Source organism: Falco punctatus (assembly GCF_963210335.1).
Source record: "Falco punctatus genome assembly, chromosome: 1".
Lineage (NCBI taxonomy): Eukaryota > Metazoa > Chordata > Aves > Falconiformes > Falconidae > Falco > Falco punctatus.
The window spans coordinates 38,287,690-38,303,966 of NC_137580.1; the positions used below are offsets into that span (position 1 = coordinate 38,287,690).

At 48.2% G+C, this 16,277-nt stretch overlaps 1 protein-coding gene across 10 annotated transcripts in view; it reads left to right on the top strand.

Annotated features, from left to right (window-relative positions):
- Positions 1–7,380, top strand: part of DYSF (dysferlin) — a 105,514-nt gene extending 98,134 nt beyond the window's left edge. For all 10 annotated transcript variants that reach the window (XM_080395698.1, XM_080395701.1, XM_080395696.1 and 7 more), the window contains one exon: positions 4,279–7,380. In XM_080395698.1, coding sequence (XP_080251824.1) covers positions 4,279–4,317 — 39 coding nt within the window. In that variant the 3' untranslated portion in view covers positions 4,318–7,380. The remainder of the gene's footprint in view (positions 1–4,278) is intronic.
- The last annotated feature ends 8,897 nt before the right edge of the window (positions 7,381–16,277 follow it).

The following is a 16,277-nucleotide window of genomic DNA, read 5'->3' on the forward strand; positions in this document are numbered from 1 at the left end:
GCATCTTGACCTTTGGCAGGGCTCACCATTACATCCCTGATTAAATGCATGGAAAAACAATTCTTCCTCACTTCTGTTCTGACTTGTGTGCCAGGAGCACCATCGGGTCCCATTTAAAGTAAGGACCTTACACAGTGTGAAACACAGAATGTAATCTTGCCACTGTGCATGCAGTTTCGAGGTCCTATGCTGCAGGCAGAAGGTTTTATGTGTCCTGGGCAAAGGGGTGAGTGATGGGAGGAAAACCTAAAGGGAATCCTGTTAGGGCATGTGAACCATCAGTCTGAGCAGGCAGAGGGTAAGGGACAGGGATGCTGTATGCTAAGGGGTGCACACAGAGGTGAAGTTACTGTTTTCCTGCTTCTCTTGCCGTTTTTGCTTTGGCCTTGCATGCAGAGCTCTTCCAGAGCCTTCTGCTCCTTGACGCTTCCACAGGGACCTTCAGGGTCCTTCCAGTCATTGCTTTTCAGCAGCTGGTCCGTGGCTCAACAGGAGCCTTGGGTGCCCCTGCCTGCATCCAGCCTTTCCACCTGGGAGCATTGGGTACTGTGCACCAGATGCTGCCAGAGAAGTCTGAGCTCTGGCCCCAAATTTTGTCCTGTTTGGACTCAGCCTGAGGACACTGAAGGGAGATAGCTTTTACCTGAGAAATATCAGTCCACAGCGTGCCCTGGGAAACTTAACGGTCCCCTGAGCTAAGCTAACCCTGCTCAGGTCACCCTCCATCCCAGGGGGAGAGGAGTCTCCCCTGAAAACGAACCCAAGGCATTTCATTGGCTCTTGATATAAAAATAAGTGGGATTTTTTTATTTATTCCTATTCCCCATACAGTGCTGAAAGGTTCCAACCACAGTCTCAGCTTTGCCGTCAGAGTAGCTGGAGAGCAAGAGCAAATTGAAAAGTGTCAGGTGGACGCTGCAAAGGGTTGTCTGGGCTTCCCAACAGTAGTGCCCAAAAACGTTGGTTCCCAAAAGCTCAGGCTTTTCAGTGAATGAAGAAGCTGATGTATTGGTCTTGCTTAGAATATCCATCAAGAGATGCTTTATACCCTAGGGAAGGGCTATATAGCTATATATAGGAAATATATATATATATATATATAAATACCATATATCTATAACTGAAAGGCTATATTGCAGAATTTTCTGCAAAATACCTTTTAGGACTACTTCACGGATCAGAAACCTTGGAAGATGTGGTGCCTTTGTACTTCCACTGTCCTCTGTCCTCAGGGCACACAGTACATGTGATGGATCATGGGCTGGAATAAAGAACTTCCCATTCTTCCCCTTGGGTCCTCTTCAAAGGCTTTTTCCAAGGAGAGCTTTGGGCAACCAGCAGTTGTTTTCCAGCCAGGGAACTTGCCATGGCTGCCCCGGTGGGAGCTGGGGTCCCTGGAAGGAGCAGGGGGAGACCTGCAGAAGTGGGGAAGATTCTGGAAGTGCTTTGGAATGAAGAGAAGGTCCCTCAGGATCTGTGAGGAGTTGGGAGTGTGGCAGTATGGGAAATTTAGGCACAAGTCCATAAGAAATCTGTCATCATTAGCACGACTGTTTACAGAGCAACTTGTTTTAGTCGGTGAGAGGCCATTTCCAACTGGAAGGCCTTTTGGTTTTGGGTGGAAAACTGCATGGCATTGCAAATTTTCATATAAAAAAAAAAGTTGTCTAGTTTTATAAAAATGGGAAAAAATGTTTAAAATCTGATATGCTGAGGTTCTTCATTTTTTTACTTGGGCTCTTCCACCCAGTCTTAGTGTCAAGTTACTTGCTGGTTTGCCTTAGCTTTCTTTGCAGAGTGCTTGTCATTATGGTCTATACAAGCTAGGACTCTGGGAACAGCATTCCCTGGATATTTCCTATGTGATTTCCTTAGACAGTCCTTAGATTTAACTTGACATCAGAAGATTCTTTAAGCAACAGACATAAGTATAATGAGCTCCAGTAGCTGGATGTTAAGTTGGAGGAACCATTCCAGTGGAAATAGGATGCTAATTTTTGAGACGAAGGGTAATTAACTGTTGCAACAATTTGCCAAAGGTTGTGGTAAGTTCTTTGTTGCTTGAGGCGTCCACGTATCGAGACTGAATGCTACAAGATACGCTCTTGTTCCACCCTGTGCTCCTGTCCAGCAGCGCTCATTTATGGTAGGCTGTGGGGCTTTTTGGAAAGGTCCAGTGACTTTGAGGGACTTTTCATCCAATACTGCCATAGCCAAGAAGAGCTCTGCCTTCTGCTATGGGAACAGTTGGGTGAGAGTCGTGGGCTGGACACAAAGTCAGAAGAACAGGTTACAAAAGTCCAGCCTGGGTTTTTGCATCTGTAACATGTAGGGAATACAGTGGTGAAGTTATCTCCCTGAAGCGGTGATTATTGTAAAGGTTTTAGTGGCTACCGCCATAGAAAAGTGTAACGCTCCTTCCAGCTGGAGTCAGCTCTGCTTTGCAGCACCATGAAAATGTTTACTACCTTTTAAAGCTCTGTTTGTGTTCTGCAAGCCCAATGTTGCTTCCATTGCCATTAATTCTAATTACAGCTCGCTTTCGACACTGATTGATAATCCTGCTTGGCTTTCAACACTTTGTTAATACAAATTCATAGCTGGACAGAAAACTTGCTACCCTCCAGTATGCAACCAGTCAAATCATAAAAAATAGGAGTATTTTGAAGGATAGACTCCAAAAGACAAATGGATGGATAATTAATTCGAAGGTTATATGTCACTGGAGGCTTTTCTAATGACTTCTGGTAAACTGCCCTAACTTTGCTTGCTTGATTTATGGCATTATTAGAAATCCTCAGTTGGCAAACTGCCTTATATTTTGCTACACATTGTAATTTATCAAGATGCCTTTGGTCAGACTTTTGTTGTGTGCTTTCTGCCCCCCATTCCTCCAAAGACCTTACTGGTAACCAGCACTATACTTTGTTTCCAGTTGCGTTTTTAAAGTGACAGAGTGATAGAACATCCTGTACCTATTAAATTCAATATGCTTGGGAGGGACTTCCAGACTGGCTAGTATGTGGTTACGGGGGTTTGAATCAAAGCTACTTTAAAAATAGCTCATTCCAAACGACCTAAGCATGCATCTTCGCCTGTATTTTCTTTGTGGTCTTGATAAGCAGCATTTACTCAGCTTATTCTTTTTCACAGTGCTGTCACCTTCTTTCAAGGAAGCAATTGCACGTATAATAGGCTAAAATAAGGTGACACCTCATTTTTCGTGGCAGCCCTGCACTTCACCGTGCAATAGCAGGGACAGTCGAGATCCCAGAAAACAGGCACAGGAAGGTCTTGCCTGGGATGTCTGCTCTTAGGAGCGAAAACCACACCAAATGCTGATGCTGAAACAGATGGCTGAGGCATTAAGGGATGCAGACAAGGCAGAAGAAAACAAATCAGCAATAGGTTTGCTTTTCTTGATTGCCTTTGGCAGATTCTTTGGAGATAGTCCATGGGCCTGCAGGCTAGGTTTGTACTAACGGACTGCATCAGGACGGGGCAAGGCTCGAGAGCCGTCCTCTTGCTGTTCAGGCCAGCTGATTGATGGTGTGATCCTGGGTGCAGGTGTTGGCCTGTGGAAAGCAGGACACTGCAGAAGACATCATGGCATGGCTTGGTGGATGCTCGGGGACTGGGGCCAGGGTCTGTTTCCAAAGGGCCTAACCCAACAGGCAGAGTGGGTGAGGTCACCAGTTTTGGGGGGGCTGTGGGGAGAAGGAGCGGTAAGGATGCCAGGTCAGGGCTTGGGTAGTGTCTACAGCCTCAGGGGCTGTAGGGGAGCAGCACAAAGAGAGGGCAGGGGTGAAGGGGCACCAGGAGCCAGGGGACAGGGGGAGGCTGCAGCGACTCAGCAAAGAGCTGGATGTGCAAGAGCAAGAAGCAAGAAAAGCAGGTGGGCAGTGGGATAGCGCTGGTGGGGAGGTGCCGAATTTCTTACAAGGGTACAAAGAGGTGGAAATCTATCTTACAAATGCGTGGAAGGAGCAATCAAAGTCCAGGAGTGACTGTTGGTGCTTGTGACCAGTAGCCTCTACTAGAAGAAGGCAAGACCTGTTTTCTTACGCATCTGGGTTTTTCTACCATCCTTGCTAGTGGGAATGTGCTTTTTGTTTGGATGTCTCTGTGGGCTGGGAGCTTGGCCATCATGCCTGCCCTGAGCGAAGCTCCATCTGCAGTTCTCTGATGTACCCAAGAAACTGCTTTAACTTCCACACGCTGCCGTGCTGTACCCGCTTCAAATCAGCTTTTCTTTCCCTTGTTTTTCCATCCCTCTAGAACTATGCTGCTATGAAACTGGTGAAACCTTTCCACTGAAGCTGTGCTGGAAAACTCCTGAAAGGTCCAGAGATCTTGCAAAGAAGCTGCAGCTCTGCAGTGGATCATATCAGCAGGTGGAGATGGGGAAGGAACAGCCTCGCTCAGGCCCTAGGCTGCTGCCAAAATAAAGATACAGCTTACCCTGATGCAGTATGCAAATCCCACCTACAGCACTTCACCTCGGAAGCAGCACATAAACAATACCCACTCTGAAGTACTCTGAAGTATTTCTTATTTTACTTCCTTGTCTGTCCTCTTTATTTTTAAACTTTTTTTTAAGCTGCTCTGATTGTAAAGCTTAAATACCAGTGCAAAACTGCAGGGGGTGGAGGAGAAAAGGACCTTTTCACATGTAGTCTGTGAGCATTCAGGCATGTGGCAGACCTTAGGGGAGGAGTGGGAGGAGTTGCAGGCTGCTGGCGTAAGCAGCAAAGTGCCAGCCAAAATCTGATTCTGAGCACACTTTTCTTTGCACTCCGAACAAGCCTCCGTTTTCCTTTGCTGTGCAATGTGTCTTATCTGGTTTATACACATATAAAGTTTACCAAAGATGAAATGTGCTGCACGGCCTGAAGCCCTGTGCTGGTAAGTTGCCTTTCCAGAAAAAACGCAAGCTACAGGACCCAGGGAAAAGGCTGAGACAAAACCTGGGCAGGAGTTGGTGGCAATTGCTTAAATCAAAACACCCATTGAATTTTGTGCTCATGAAGGACCGCACGGTCTGGCTCATGTGCTTTGGAGCTTGTTTTCCCTCTGAGCTGCTCTTTCACCTCTACAGTCCCACATGCCTTCCTTCAAAACCAGTGCAGAAAGCAGAGTCGGGCTGAGCCCTACTCTGAGCAATCCCAGGAGCAAAGCAGCACGTGTGGACTTTGCTTTTCTCCTCTCCTGCTCTATGCAACCCCTGCAGCTGCAGTTCAGTAAATGTATTAGTCTTTTTTGTTTCTTCTTTTTTTTTTTTTTTTCCTTTTTTTACCTCCAAACATGCTTAAGCAAAAACAAGTACAAACCAGAACGTGATGTGAGCCACGAAGCTTGCTGCTGCTGGGTGCCAGCAAGGCAGATAACCTGCACCTTTGGAAGCAGGCTGGTTTGCTTTCTGCTTTGCAAACCAATTATGATGAGACGATTCCTGCAGGTCTTGCTCAGCCTCCCGCAGAGCAAATGGCAGCTGTGACAGACTGGGATGGCACTTTTGGGACATTTCTGCTGGTTTCTATTCCCTCCTCCTGTCTGTCTGTTGCTGCTGCTGCTGCAATCAGAGGGAGCGATATGGTCTAAGGGGATTTCTAGTGCTTTGTAGTTCTGGCTCATGTCATGAGAGGATGCTAATCAAAACAGCATTAGCTTCGAATTTTCATCCTGCATCTACTCATCCTGCAAGGAACCATCTCCCAGAACAGGGGCATCAACCATGAAAGCAAATGTCCCTTTGAGAGAGGCAGTGGTCCTGCTGCTCCGGCACCCCGTGGCTTTTGTTACAGTCCCTTTGACGATAAACTGATCTTTCCCCACTGCCCTTCAGCAGGATGAGAGATGTCTTCCTTGGTTTCATTTGTCCCCTGGAGCTGTTGCTACTCAGCATGACATGTGAGAGCAAGTAGCAGTGAAAAGCGATCCTGGGGGATCAGAGTTCCTCAGGACAAACTGTGCTAATGTAAGCTCCTGGCCTGCTCCAGCAAGGCACTTAAGCCTGCACTTAGCAGAAGGCATGGAAAAAAAGCACACGCCTAGTTGCTTTGCTGGATTGGGATGTAATGTGTCGAGCATGAAATCCCTTATTGTTCAGTACTGTAGCAGCACCCAGATTGCACAGGGCAGCTCGCTGCTGCGTATGAAGACAGTGTGTTTGACATGGAGAACATGTAGCTATAAAAACCTGTCCTTGCTGCTGAGGTTTGGCTGATCCAGCCTCCCTTTCCCAAAAGCTTGAGTGATGAAGTCTGCTTTGGGCTCGCGCACCCCAGGGTGGGTGTTTCATTTTACCGGCACAGTTAAATGCTTCATTTTTGCATTTGTTCAGTTTTTCCCTAGAAGCCTCCCAACCTTATTTGCACCCACACCCCCATTTATTTGCCACTATTAAACTACCAAGTCTTGGTCAAATTTTCCATAATGCTTTCTCCTTGGGGATCTGATGAGCGGAGGACAAAAGTTGCTTGTGTTTGCACCTTAATGAGTTTTGGGTTCTATATTTTATGAAAATATTGGTGTGGTTAGTCCTTGCACCTCTTCCACCACAATCGGGCTCTGCTGGGGGGTGTCTGGGTATCTCACTGAGTGTTGACCTGCCTTTCTCTCCTGTCCAGAGCAGGAAATCAGCCCCATTACTTTACTTCCTTGCTTTGGTTTGCAGAGATTGTGGAATTTCCCATCTTGGCATTATTGCTCTATCTATTATTTATTGACCCCTATCTATTTCAGAAACAAAATCTTGGTGCCAAGGGCCCCAGAAGGGATGACTGACCCATGCTTTGGATGCAAAACACTGCTTATATCTGGGTGCTCATCACCCATCCTATCACAACAATTGGTGTTTATCCCAGCAGAGGCAAGCAACCCTACCAAAACACATTTCTGTGTTACCTCTCCAGAGCATCTCCCAGTGAGAAATCTTATTTTATTCCCCAGCACTTACCAACAGCTCTTCCCTGACAAACCAGGACAGGTCATTAGTGATGGAGAGCAGGATTCAGGGCATTCAATTGCCTAGGGATAAGGAAAGGGTTACATCCCTGCATGCAATCTCCCAGTGCTCCCAGTCCAGGCTGCAGGGCCAATTTTCATGTCAGGGAGACTCCGTGGGACTGTGGTGGGTAAAAGCAGGTCTGAGTTCTGAAAACATCAACTCAATCCCATTTGCATTGCTGCCCTGTGTAGCTTGGTTGTGTCTCTCCACCAAAGCCAGCCAGGAGGTAAGACTTCTGTAAAGTATTCCCTGTGGCTCCCTGCTATTCAGGGGTTTGAAATAGCCAGAAAACATATGTATCAACTGTCTATGCCTTATATACAGTAACGAAAAATGCACTGTGGTTACAAATGAAATGCTCTGAAACCTTCTTCTTCCTGGTGCGTTTTATTGTGTTGATAGAATTACGGCACCTTCCCTCTTTGGTGTGGGAATGCAGAAATACAGCTGGAAGGAACAAGAACGGGGAAATGGTGATTGCTGTGCTCCTCTTTTCTCACCCCTCTGCTGTTGCAAGGGAGCAGAAAGAGGAGGAGAGAATGGAAAGCGTGGAGGAGGGAGGACAGATGTGTGACTGGGGTTGCAGTGCTTGTAGGTAATGCAGCTGCTCGTACCTCTCCCAGCTGCATTTTCCCTGGAGACTCTGCACTGCAGAATAGCGAATTGAGCCTGCTGTGGTATGTACATGTTCCTTGGTGCTCTTGCGAGTGGTCCCCTGATCCAGGACACCATGCAGGATTTATGTGGGAGTCACACACCTTGTCCCATGAGCTGGGAGACCTTGCACACTGGCTCACAAGGCGAATCTGTCATCTGGAACATCCCATATGCCAGGAGGAGGAGGAGGAAGCACACACATGTGAGTGGGGTGGATGAAGGAGCCGTGGGAAGCTCCTGGCTTTGGGCAGCCACCCTCCAGCATTTTCATGGTGAGTCACTCGCAAAGAGGTTGGTGCCCACTTCATTTATAAACCTGAACACCCAAGATACGCCCATGGAAAGCCAGGAGTGGCTGGAGAGAAGTGGATGGCTGGGGAATGGGAGAGGGCAAAAGAATCCCACAGATTTCACTCTCCTGCTGCAACAGGGAAGGCAGAAGGAGTTCACCCCATCTGGCTGCTCCGTGCATGTATGCACATCTCTGTGCAGATGCTCATCAGGAGGGCCTGAGCTGCTGGAATGTGAATCATAGGCTTATTTAGGTTGGAAAAGACCTTTGAGATCAAGTCCAACCGTAAACGCAGCACTGCCAAGGCCGCCACTAAACCATGTCCCTTAGCGTCACAGCTACATGTCTTTTAAATAGCTCCAGGGATGGTGATTCCACCATGTCCCTGGGCAGCCTGTGCCAATGCTTGAAAGTTATCCAGATCCTTTTCAGAACTCATTCCTGCTGGCTCTTGCCTCAATGAAGCCCCTTCACCTGCTTGTCTCTGTTCCTCTTGCATTTCATTCAAAGAGCCGCCAAGTCCCTTTGGGTCTGGGTCTCTTTCTTCCCTAGAGGGAAGGACTCATCCGGCCAACACAGCCATCATCCAGAGTGACCCGAGGATTCATTCTCTGACACCTTTTTGGAGCTGTTCAGCACCAACAGGCTGTGTCAAGGAGATGCTCCAGGTATGCAGAGAGGTTTGCTGGTGAGATTGGAGCTGTTTGAGCCTGAACCTCCAAATGAGGTTCCATTGCTCTGGCAAGGTGCAGATGGGCACTGCCTGCTTTGGCACCGGAGACCCTCTCCACTGCATCACGTTTTGGGGTGGTTCCTGGGATCTAGGATGAGAAGACCCCTATGTCCTAGGCTTAATCTGAGGAAGATGTAGGGGGCTGAGCAGGTACCCTGAGCTGGCATTGTCCAAACCCAGTTTTTCTAACCCCATCACAACCTCTCCTACCCCACACATGGGTGGGAAGCCCCAAAGGGCACCAGCCGTGCCACAATGCTGACAGCATGAGAGAGATCATCCTTGCTGAGGAGGAGTGGGCAGCAGGAGACAAGGGGACAGGTCTTGCCTGCATGCCTGCGCCTGCCCATGCATGGGTGTGTGCAAAACTTATTTGCAAAATGTTATGCTCCTTGAACACTTTCGTGATGCTTGTTTTTCTATTATTTCCTCAGCCTCCAACTTGATGTTGTGTGTAATTTAAGGCTGGAGTTATGAAGTGTGTGAGCTCCTTCGGGGACGCCCTGACAAGACCCCGTTGTGTTTCACGCTGCCTGGGCTCAGCCCCACGAGCCTGAGGGCAGCGAGACAAGGAGCTGGAAAGCTGCCACCCCACACAGGGGCTGAACTCCCTTAACCTCCAGCAGACTCACTGGTACATTCAAAAACAAAAAAAAAAAAACAACCACCCAAAAAACCTGGCAAAAGAGCTGAATGGATTTTTTTCTTCAATAATAACAATTTTGTATTCGTTGCCTGGTCTTGTTTGCTCAGAAGAGAGAGGTTTTCACCCAGAAGGGTGTCTTGCAACGAAGGGCTTTGAGGGGCGGGAGGTGGTGCAGGGCAAGGGGGATGAGGGATGGGAACCAGGTCAAGGCGCTGCCATAAAAATGCTTTGCGAAGCCGCTTGCAGTTGTGTTTGTTGGTTTAACTCCTGCAGGCGGGGCTTGCAGTCAGTTTTGCTGGTTACCTGCTGACAGGATGGGAACACGCCTGGTGCACGGAGGCCAGAAGAGTTGACCTAATGGGATGATCTGTAGAGAAGACCATTGTGGCCTCCTGGTCCCAAAGTCCATTAATTTTCAGGTAGGAAGGTGGAGATAGCCCTGGTCCTGAGTGACACAACTTATTTCAGTCTTAACTTGGAAGTCTAACTCCTTAAAACACTCCCAGGCACAGAACAGTGTTTTCTGGTCCTGGAATGTCCTCCCTGCTAGAGGGAAGCATAGAGAGGGTTATGATGAGTATAAAGGCTGCTCCGTTGGCTCTGGATCTCCTGCACTGATAGCCTGAGCTTTCTATCAGCCTCCAACATGGACAGCACTGTGCCATCGCTGCTGGGAGAGCCGCCAGCCTTGTCCGTGTTGCTGCAGTCTGTTTTCATTCCAGACAAGCCAAACACCATGCGCTTGGGGGATGATTTGTGGTGATCTCTGATTTGTGGTGATCTCTGCATCGCGCCTTCTGGGCTCTGCTCCGCACTGAGTGAGGATGGAGGCACCCAGGCAATGGGGCGTGAAACTGCTGTGCCTTTGTCTCTGCCCTGCATCAGCTTCCAGAAGGAAAATGAGCTTTTTAAATTTTTTTTTTGGCCCCTTCTGCTTTTCCCATTCACATCCCAGCCTTCTCAAATAACCAATGCTTTAAACATGCTTTGCAGCAGAGCAGACTCAGTGCCACGAAGCTTTCTTTTGCCTTTGAGTGCAACTTGGTCTCTGTTTTGGCCTTTGGGCTGACTCCAAGGAGACTCCCAGGCTGCTCAGCTCCCTGGCACCTGGCTGCTATGTCCCTGCCTTGGAGCCCTGTCAGGGTTCCTTGTCCATCAGGAAGAACACCATCTAGTTGTACTTACTACCAGGTGTGTTGAACAGGGTCCCCTGGTACCGCATGGTGGATGTCCCAGCTTTTCCTCCTGCAGCTCCTGGGATGACAGCAGCCTGCTGGTCTCCCATGCTGCTGGTGAAGTCCAGGGTTTGCTCAGCGCTGCAGAGCTGTGAAACCAGCACGGGGGTGGGAGCAGGCATCTCTTACTCTGTAGATGGCTTAACTCTGCCATGGGCTAAAGTTTAAGGTGTGAGAGACTGTTTCTACTGAAGCCTTTGGGTCCTGTACAAGTCCCTGGTAGGGTGAGGAGGCAGAAGTGCACCTTAACCAGGATTTCTGATGGAAAGCTCTGGATCAGCACCACTTGAGGTGATATTATTGGGCACTTAAAATTAATTTTTACAGTTATTGATGCTGTGATAACAATGCAAACAGTAACGCTGAAGATGCTGGTGTTACCAGGGGCTCATTCAGGCACCTATGATGCTGGGAGCTGTAAACACTGCAGAAAAATGGTCACTGTCTCCATGAAATTAAAATAATCAGTTTCTCTCAGGCAACACTGTGAATGGGGATTACAGTAAGCCTGTGTCACAACCATGGCTATTTTTCTCCACAGAGGTGTAAGGTTTTATGGGTTATATATCTTCCCACTGCTCCCAGTGGCACCTCACACAGGTACAACCGTGCTGCCAGCTCTACCTTTGCACCATCCCTGGGGGATATCCAGCAACCAGCTGTGCCTGTGCCCTCAAGATCTTGTTTCTGTTCGTCCATCCTGGCTGCAGCTACCTGCCATCCCAGGCAAAGTCAGCGTCTCACAGCTCTGATGCTGCCTGGGTTCAAAGCTTGACTGCAGAGGAACTCAAGTTGAGATGCTACAGAGAAGGTTGCAGCAGTTTTGCAATGCAGATAGAGCCAGTCGTAATCTCTTTCAATGCTGAATTACTTGCTTGAGATGAATTCAAGGTAATACTGAGGTTGGTAACTGTCACCAGCACTGAGAAAAGCCACCAAGGCTCTGTGCTCTGCCCCGTGACTGCCTCCTCGATTGCCAGGTCTGCGGGGGGCTGTTCCTATACTCTTAGCAACCAGCCTGTTGCACTGTGAGTATGCAGGCGCTGGCCCTGCTTTCCCTGAGCGTCTGCTCAGTCTGCCATTGCATGCATCCATACCTGTGTGCTGGATGCCTGGCTTTAGTTTCAGGCCATACGCTCGATCATCCAGACTGTGAGGTTATAAAATAATCCCAGTAATGGGTGCCCGTGGCTGCTGCTGCTTTGCTGAGCCAGGATTGAATGACTGTCACACTGCCTGAACCTTGTCTTTTGCCCAGGGCAGTGGGCACAGACAGACCGTCTTCTCCCTTGGCCTCCATGGAAGGGGGATCAGCATTGGGAGTGGGGACCATATTCCCTCCTTGCAGCATTTGCAGTGTTCAGCTGGTGCAGGATCAAGACATCGAAGTGTCTTGTCCCGCTTCACAGTCCTGGAGGACTTATTTTGTGTTCAGTCCTTAGGAGCTGATGGGATGCAGCTGAGATGTTTATTTGTGGTCGAGTGAATCCCATCAAGTCTGGAGAACATGGACTGAAAATATCTTTTCCCCTCAGACTGTGACTCAAAGACACTATGACCGAGACACAACAAAGGAAGAAAGCAAACACGACTGCGGTCTAGGTTGGCATGCTTGCACCCTCGTGTGAACTTGTAGCCACATGACAAAGCAGAATCTTGGAACAGGACCCCAAGGGGAGCTGAGCATTTCTGTGCAGAGCAAGGACTTTCCCCATTAGGTTGATTGCAAAACATGTTATACAAAAGGATCGGTGCTGCAGGGTTTAACACGCCCTTTGTCAGTTCTCTGCCCTCCTTCTGGATCAGAGGTGGATGAGAGCAAATGGTTCCTCAGGCCTGGAGGGTGCTGCCCACATGCCATGTCACAAAAAAATTGCAAACAAGACATGGACATCAATGAGTGAAGGTCCCACACTTTGAACTGAATCAATAACACAACAAGGAGAGGTGCCTTGTGCTCTCTTTCCATCACACCCACAAGGTCTGAAGGCACAGAAAGGTCTCAGCCCCATCTGTCCCACTGTGGTGGTCACAGCGTCTCCTCCCCTTGTCTTCAGCAATGCCTGCCCACTGAGTCTCGAGAATCATGTGCTTCCTGTCCACGCTGTGGGCTACAGCTATAGTACAAAGAATCCGTGGTGTTCCTGGAGTAGGATCAACCAGGCTTGTTCTCATCAAAACCACGTCCACCCAGTCCACGGGGAAGAGACTGAAGCTCTCTGTGTTTCGGCTCCCCACTGTGGAGTGCTGAGGCTTTCAGGCTCAGGCAATGTTTTAGCAATGACCTAAACATGGTGAGTGTGGACAGAGGGCGATCCTGGTCTGAGGGATGAGCTGGGATCTGTACTAGGCTATGGCAGTAGAGACACCTTCAAATCCTGGGTCCAGGTGGTTGATGACATCGGAAGCATTCCTCTAAGCTGTGTGTGGCCAGGCTTTACCTTCCCTTTGCTTTCCCCCTCTCTTTGGTCTTTTACCCCTCTCTCCTCCATCCTCTCCTCCTTTTTCACTTGTGGTTTGCTGTTGATTTGTGTCCAGACCTCCTCAAAGACTGCCATCCCAGGAGGAGTGGAGAATTACACCCTCACAAATTAGGAAAGCTAGCCTCTCTCTCCCTCTTCGTCCTTCTTCTCAGAACATGTGTGAAAGAAATTCACCTGTTCTACCTCCTAATGATGAGACCTTTTTGTGGTTTTCTCTGGAAACAGCATAATCCCATGTTTATGAAAAGCACAAAGCCAGGACACTTAAACTGGATTGAGTGCGTGGGGCCAGCTCGGCAGCGGGTGGAAGTGGCAGCAGCCTCTCTATCCCCTTATTTTTTCTCCTTTGGAGCAGACTCAAGCTTGTACTTCTGTCTGAAGCAAATAAAGACAAATAGGATTTGGTGTATATGGAAAAGGGGAAAAAAAAACCTGAGCAAGCAAGAGATTTATGGTTGCTGTTTGCCAATGAAAACACAGTGGGAAGAGTCATCTGCTTGCAATGTAGATGGCTGTAGGCTGGAAAACAAAGCCTGGATTGATTGTCTTCCTCTGTAGTCAACAGAGAACAATTGGCACCTGTCGGGATGAGTCACTGCAGCTGAAGACAATGTCTCAGAGTGGTGGGCTGCATCTGTCTGGGGACTTGGAGCTGCCCAGTGACTCTAGAGGGACAGGAAGGTCATCGGTGTGGCTTCACGGTCTACCTCTTCAATGCTGGAAGTTTGTCAAGATGCCACCTAGCTCAGGTCTGGTGGAGCTCCCCTCACTGTTGCCCATCCCTTCTTTGTTACCCTAGGGACTGTGAGCAATCTGCAGTCAGGCCCCTCAAAATCATTACTTTTTTAGAAATTATGCAATCTGAAGAAAAGAAAATAGAAAGAATAACATAAAGGCTGCCTTCTCCCCCTCCTCGCCCCCCACCCCCCCCCAGCTGTCTGAGTAATCAGGGATTTGAAATTCCAAGATTTTCTTTACAAGAAAAAACCCTAAAAATACCCGTTTTCATATGAGAACTGCCATTCTGACATTTCCTTCAACTCCAGCACTGTCTCTTTTAAGAAATACCAGAAAACACAAAACTTATGGGCAATGGAGACAGCTGGCATCATCTTCCTCATGGCTTGAACACAGGAAACCACACAAGTAATGTTGGAGACCTTTACTAAATCTCAAATGGTTCATAAAGAATGAATTCTTGAAAGGATAATCTCCTCCTTTCTACCTCCCCCACCCATCTCAACCGGGCAATGGGAGTAATTAGCAGAAACGGGGGGCTTGCCCCACACATAGTCCATTCTGGGCTACTTCAGCCTTCCTGCAGAACTGGAGAGGAGGAAGTTGGCCAAGGACCTGGACCAAAGGCAGGGAAGCGATATGAGGTACCTGAGAGAATGGAAACTCCTTGTAGGAAGAGATCAGAAGACAGGCTTGTTTAGCCCAGCAAGAAGCAGACTCAGAGGACTCTGTCTGACAGCCACAAGACAGACTGGTGTAAATCTCAGCCAAGCAGAGGAGCTAAAAGAAAATGTTAGCGTAAGAGATAAAATAGAGAGAAAATGGCTGTGGATACATTCAGACTTTTATTGCAGTGAGAGCATCAGTTGAGGTCGTACTGGGTCTTGACCTTCCCTCAAGGTTGGACCCTCATCCATGATGCTTCATCTCCTCATGCCTCAGGCTTTCCACCACAAAGGGTTTGCTGCCTGAGGCTCAGCTGTGATCTGTAAAGCCCACAGCTCCTGCTGGGTTCACCTGGTGTAACAAGATCTGCTTTTAAGCTGCGCAACAGCTCCAGCTGTCAGTTTTCTTTTCTGTGTCCCCAGGATGCTCATTACTGTCTCCAAAGGAAAGATATTCTGCTAAACATGGACACGCTCACCATAAATCTAGTTCCAAGCATACAACAAGACTGGATAAAAGCAGTTTTAACTATGGTGCTCACCTCCTTCTAGCAAACCAGGACCTATTGGACACTTCCAGTCTGAAAACCACTACCACATAGATGGCTCAGGTGGCTGTGACTGGTGGCACTGGGACCAGCTCCACTGTCTGTGTTTCACCCAAACTGAAAGGCCATGAAGGACTGGTTGTGAAGTGTTAGCTTTATCTGTCACAAGTGAAGTTCGTGAAGAGCTAAATGTTGAATTTGGACAGTTCACAACCTCACTGGTGAGGGCAGTTGTCCATTCTATCCTTGCCTTCACCATGGCATTGGGAAGATTCCCCTTTGATGATCTCTGGGCTCTTCTGAGTCCTGCTCTGTGGACCCAAGTGAAGCCACAGGTATCACACTGGGCTGTGCAGAAATTACAAGCCCTCAGGTCCAAGTCCTTTCCAGTCTCACCCTGCCAAGGAGAAGCAGAGACTAGAGAGGGTCTGTAGAAGGAAATCCATTACTGGTATGCTGGCGGGTGTGAGACATGCCAGCTGCCTAATTCGGTGAGGTCTGCTTGCTATTAAAGTGCAGGAGATCAGCTGAAGCACTGGAGGCCATTAAGTGCTACTTTTCAGTAACAGGCTTTTGAAACTGGCTGTTTATTATGATATATGGTGAGCTGTGCAGTGAACGCTGCAGAATAAAAAAAAGCAAAAAAAAAAAGCCTTCTAGTTGGTTGCAGGATGGAAAACCATCAGACTATCAAACACGTCTTCCCTTCTCCTGCATCCCAGTCATGGAAAGCCCCTTAACAGATATATCAGCTTCTTCATCACCTCGACATAATGGAGTATCCAGACTCCACGGTTGAAATGTCAATAATTTGTGGAGGGTGAAATGTGTTTTTTAGCTTACCTGGAACAGATTGCCTGGAGCACGGCTGACAGTAGGCATATGAATCCATCCTGCCACCTATAAGGCTTCAAAACAGGGCTGAAAGGGATGAAACAAACCAAAACGGTTGGAAACCTTTCAGTTCCTAAAGGGGAATATTTGCTGTGGTGCCAAGGATGGGGCTGGATGCTGGGACTCTGGGTTGCAGCAGGTCCCTTTCTTCTGCTTTTCCAACACGGGCAGATGGATCATCTTTAAATCAGGCAGATTTTTTAATCCCAGAAGCCAGCTCTGCTGGAAGGAACAAGCTGTCATGAAACAAGGAGCACACTCAGGCAGACTGAGAGAGCAGAAGCAAACACGGGGACAGGTGAAAAAGCCCACGCTTTCCCTGAAAATGTGTGAAGAAAAAAACAACCCACCACTGAAAAATGCTCATTTCACTCAGA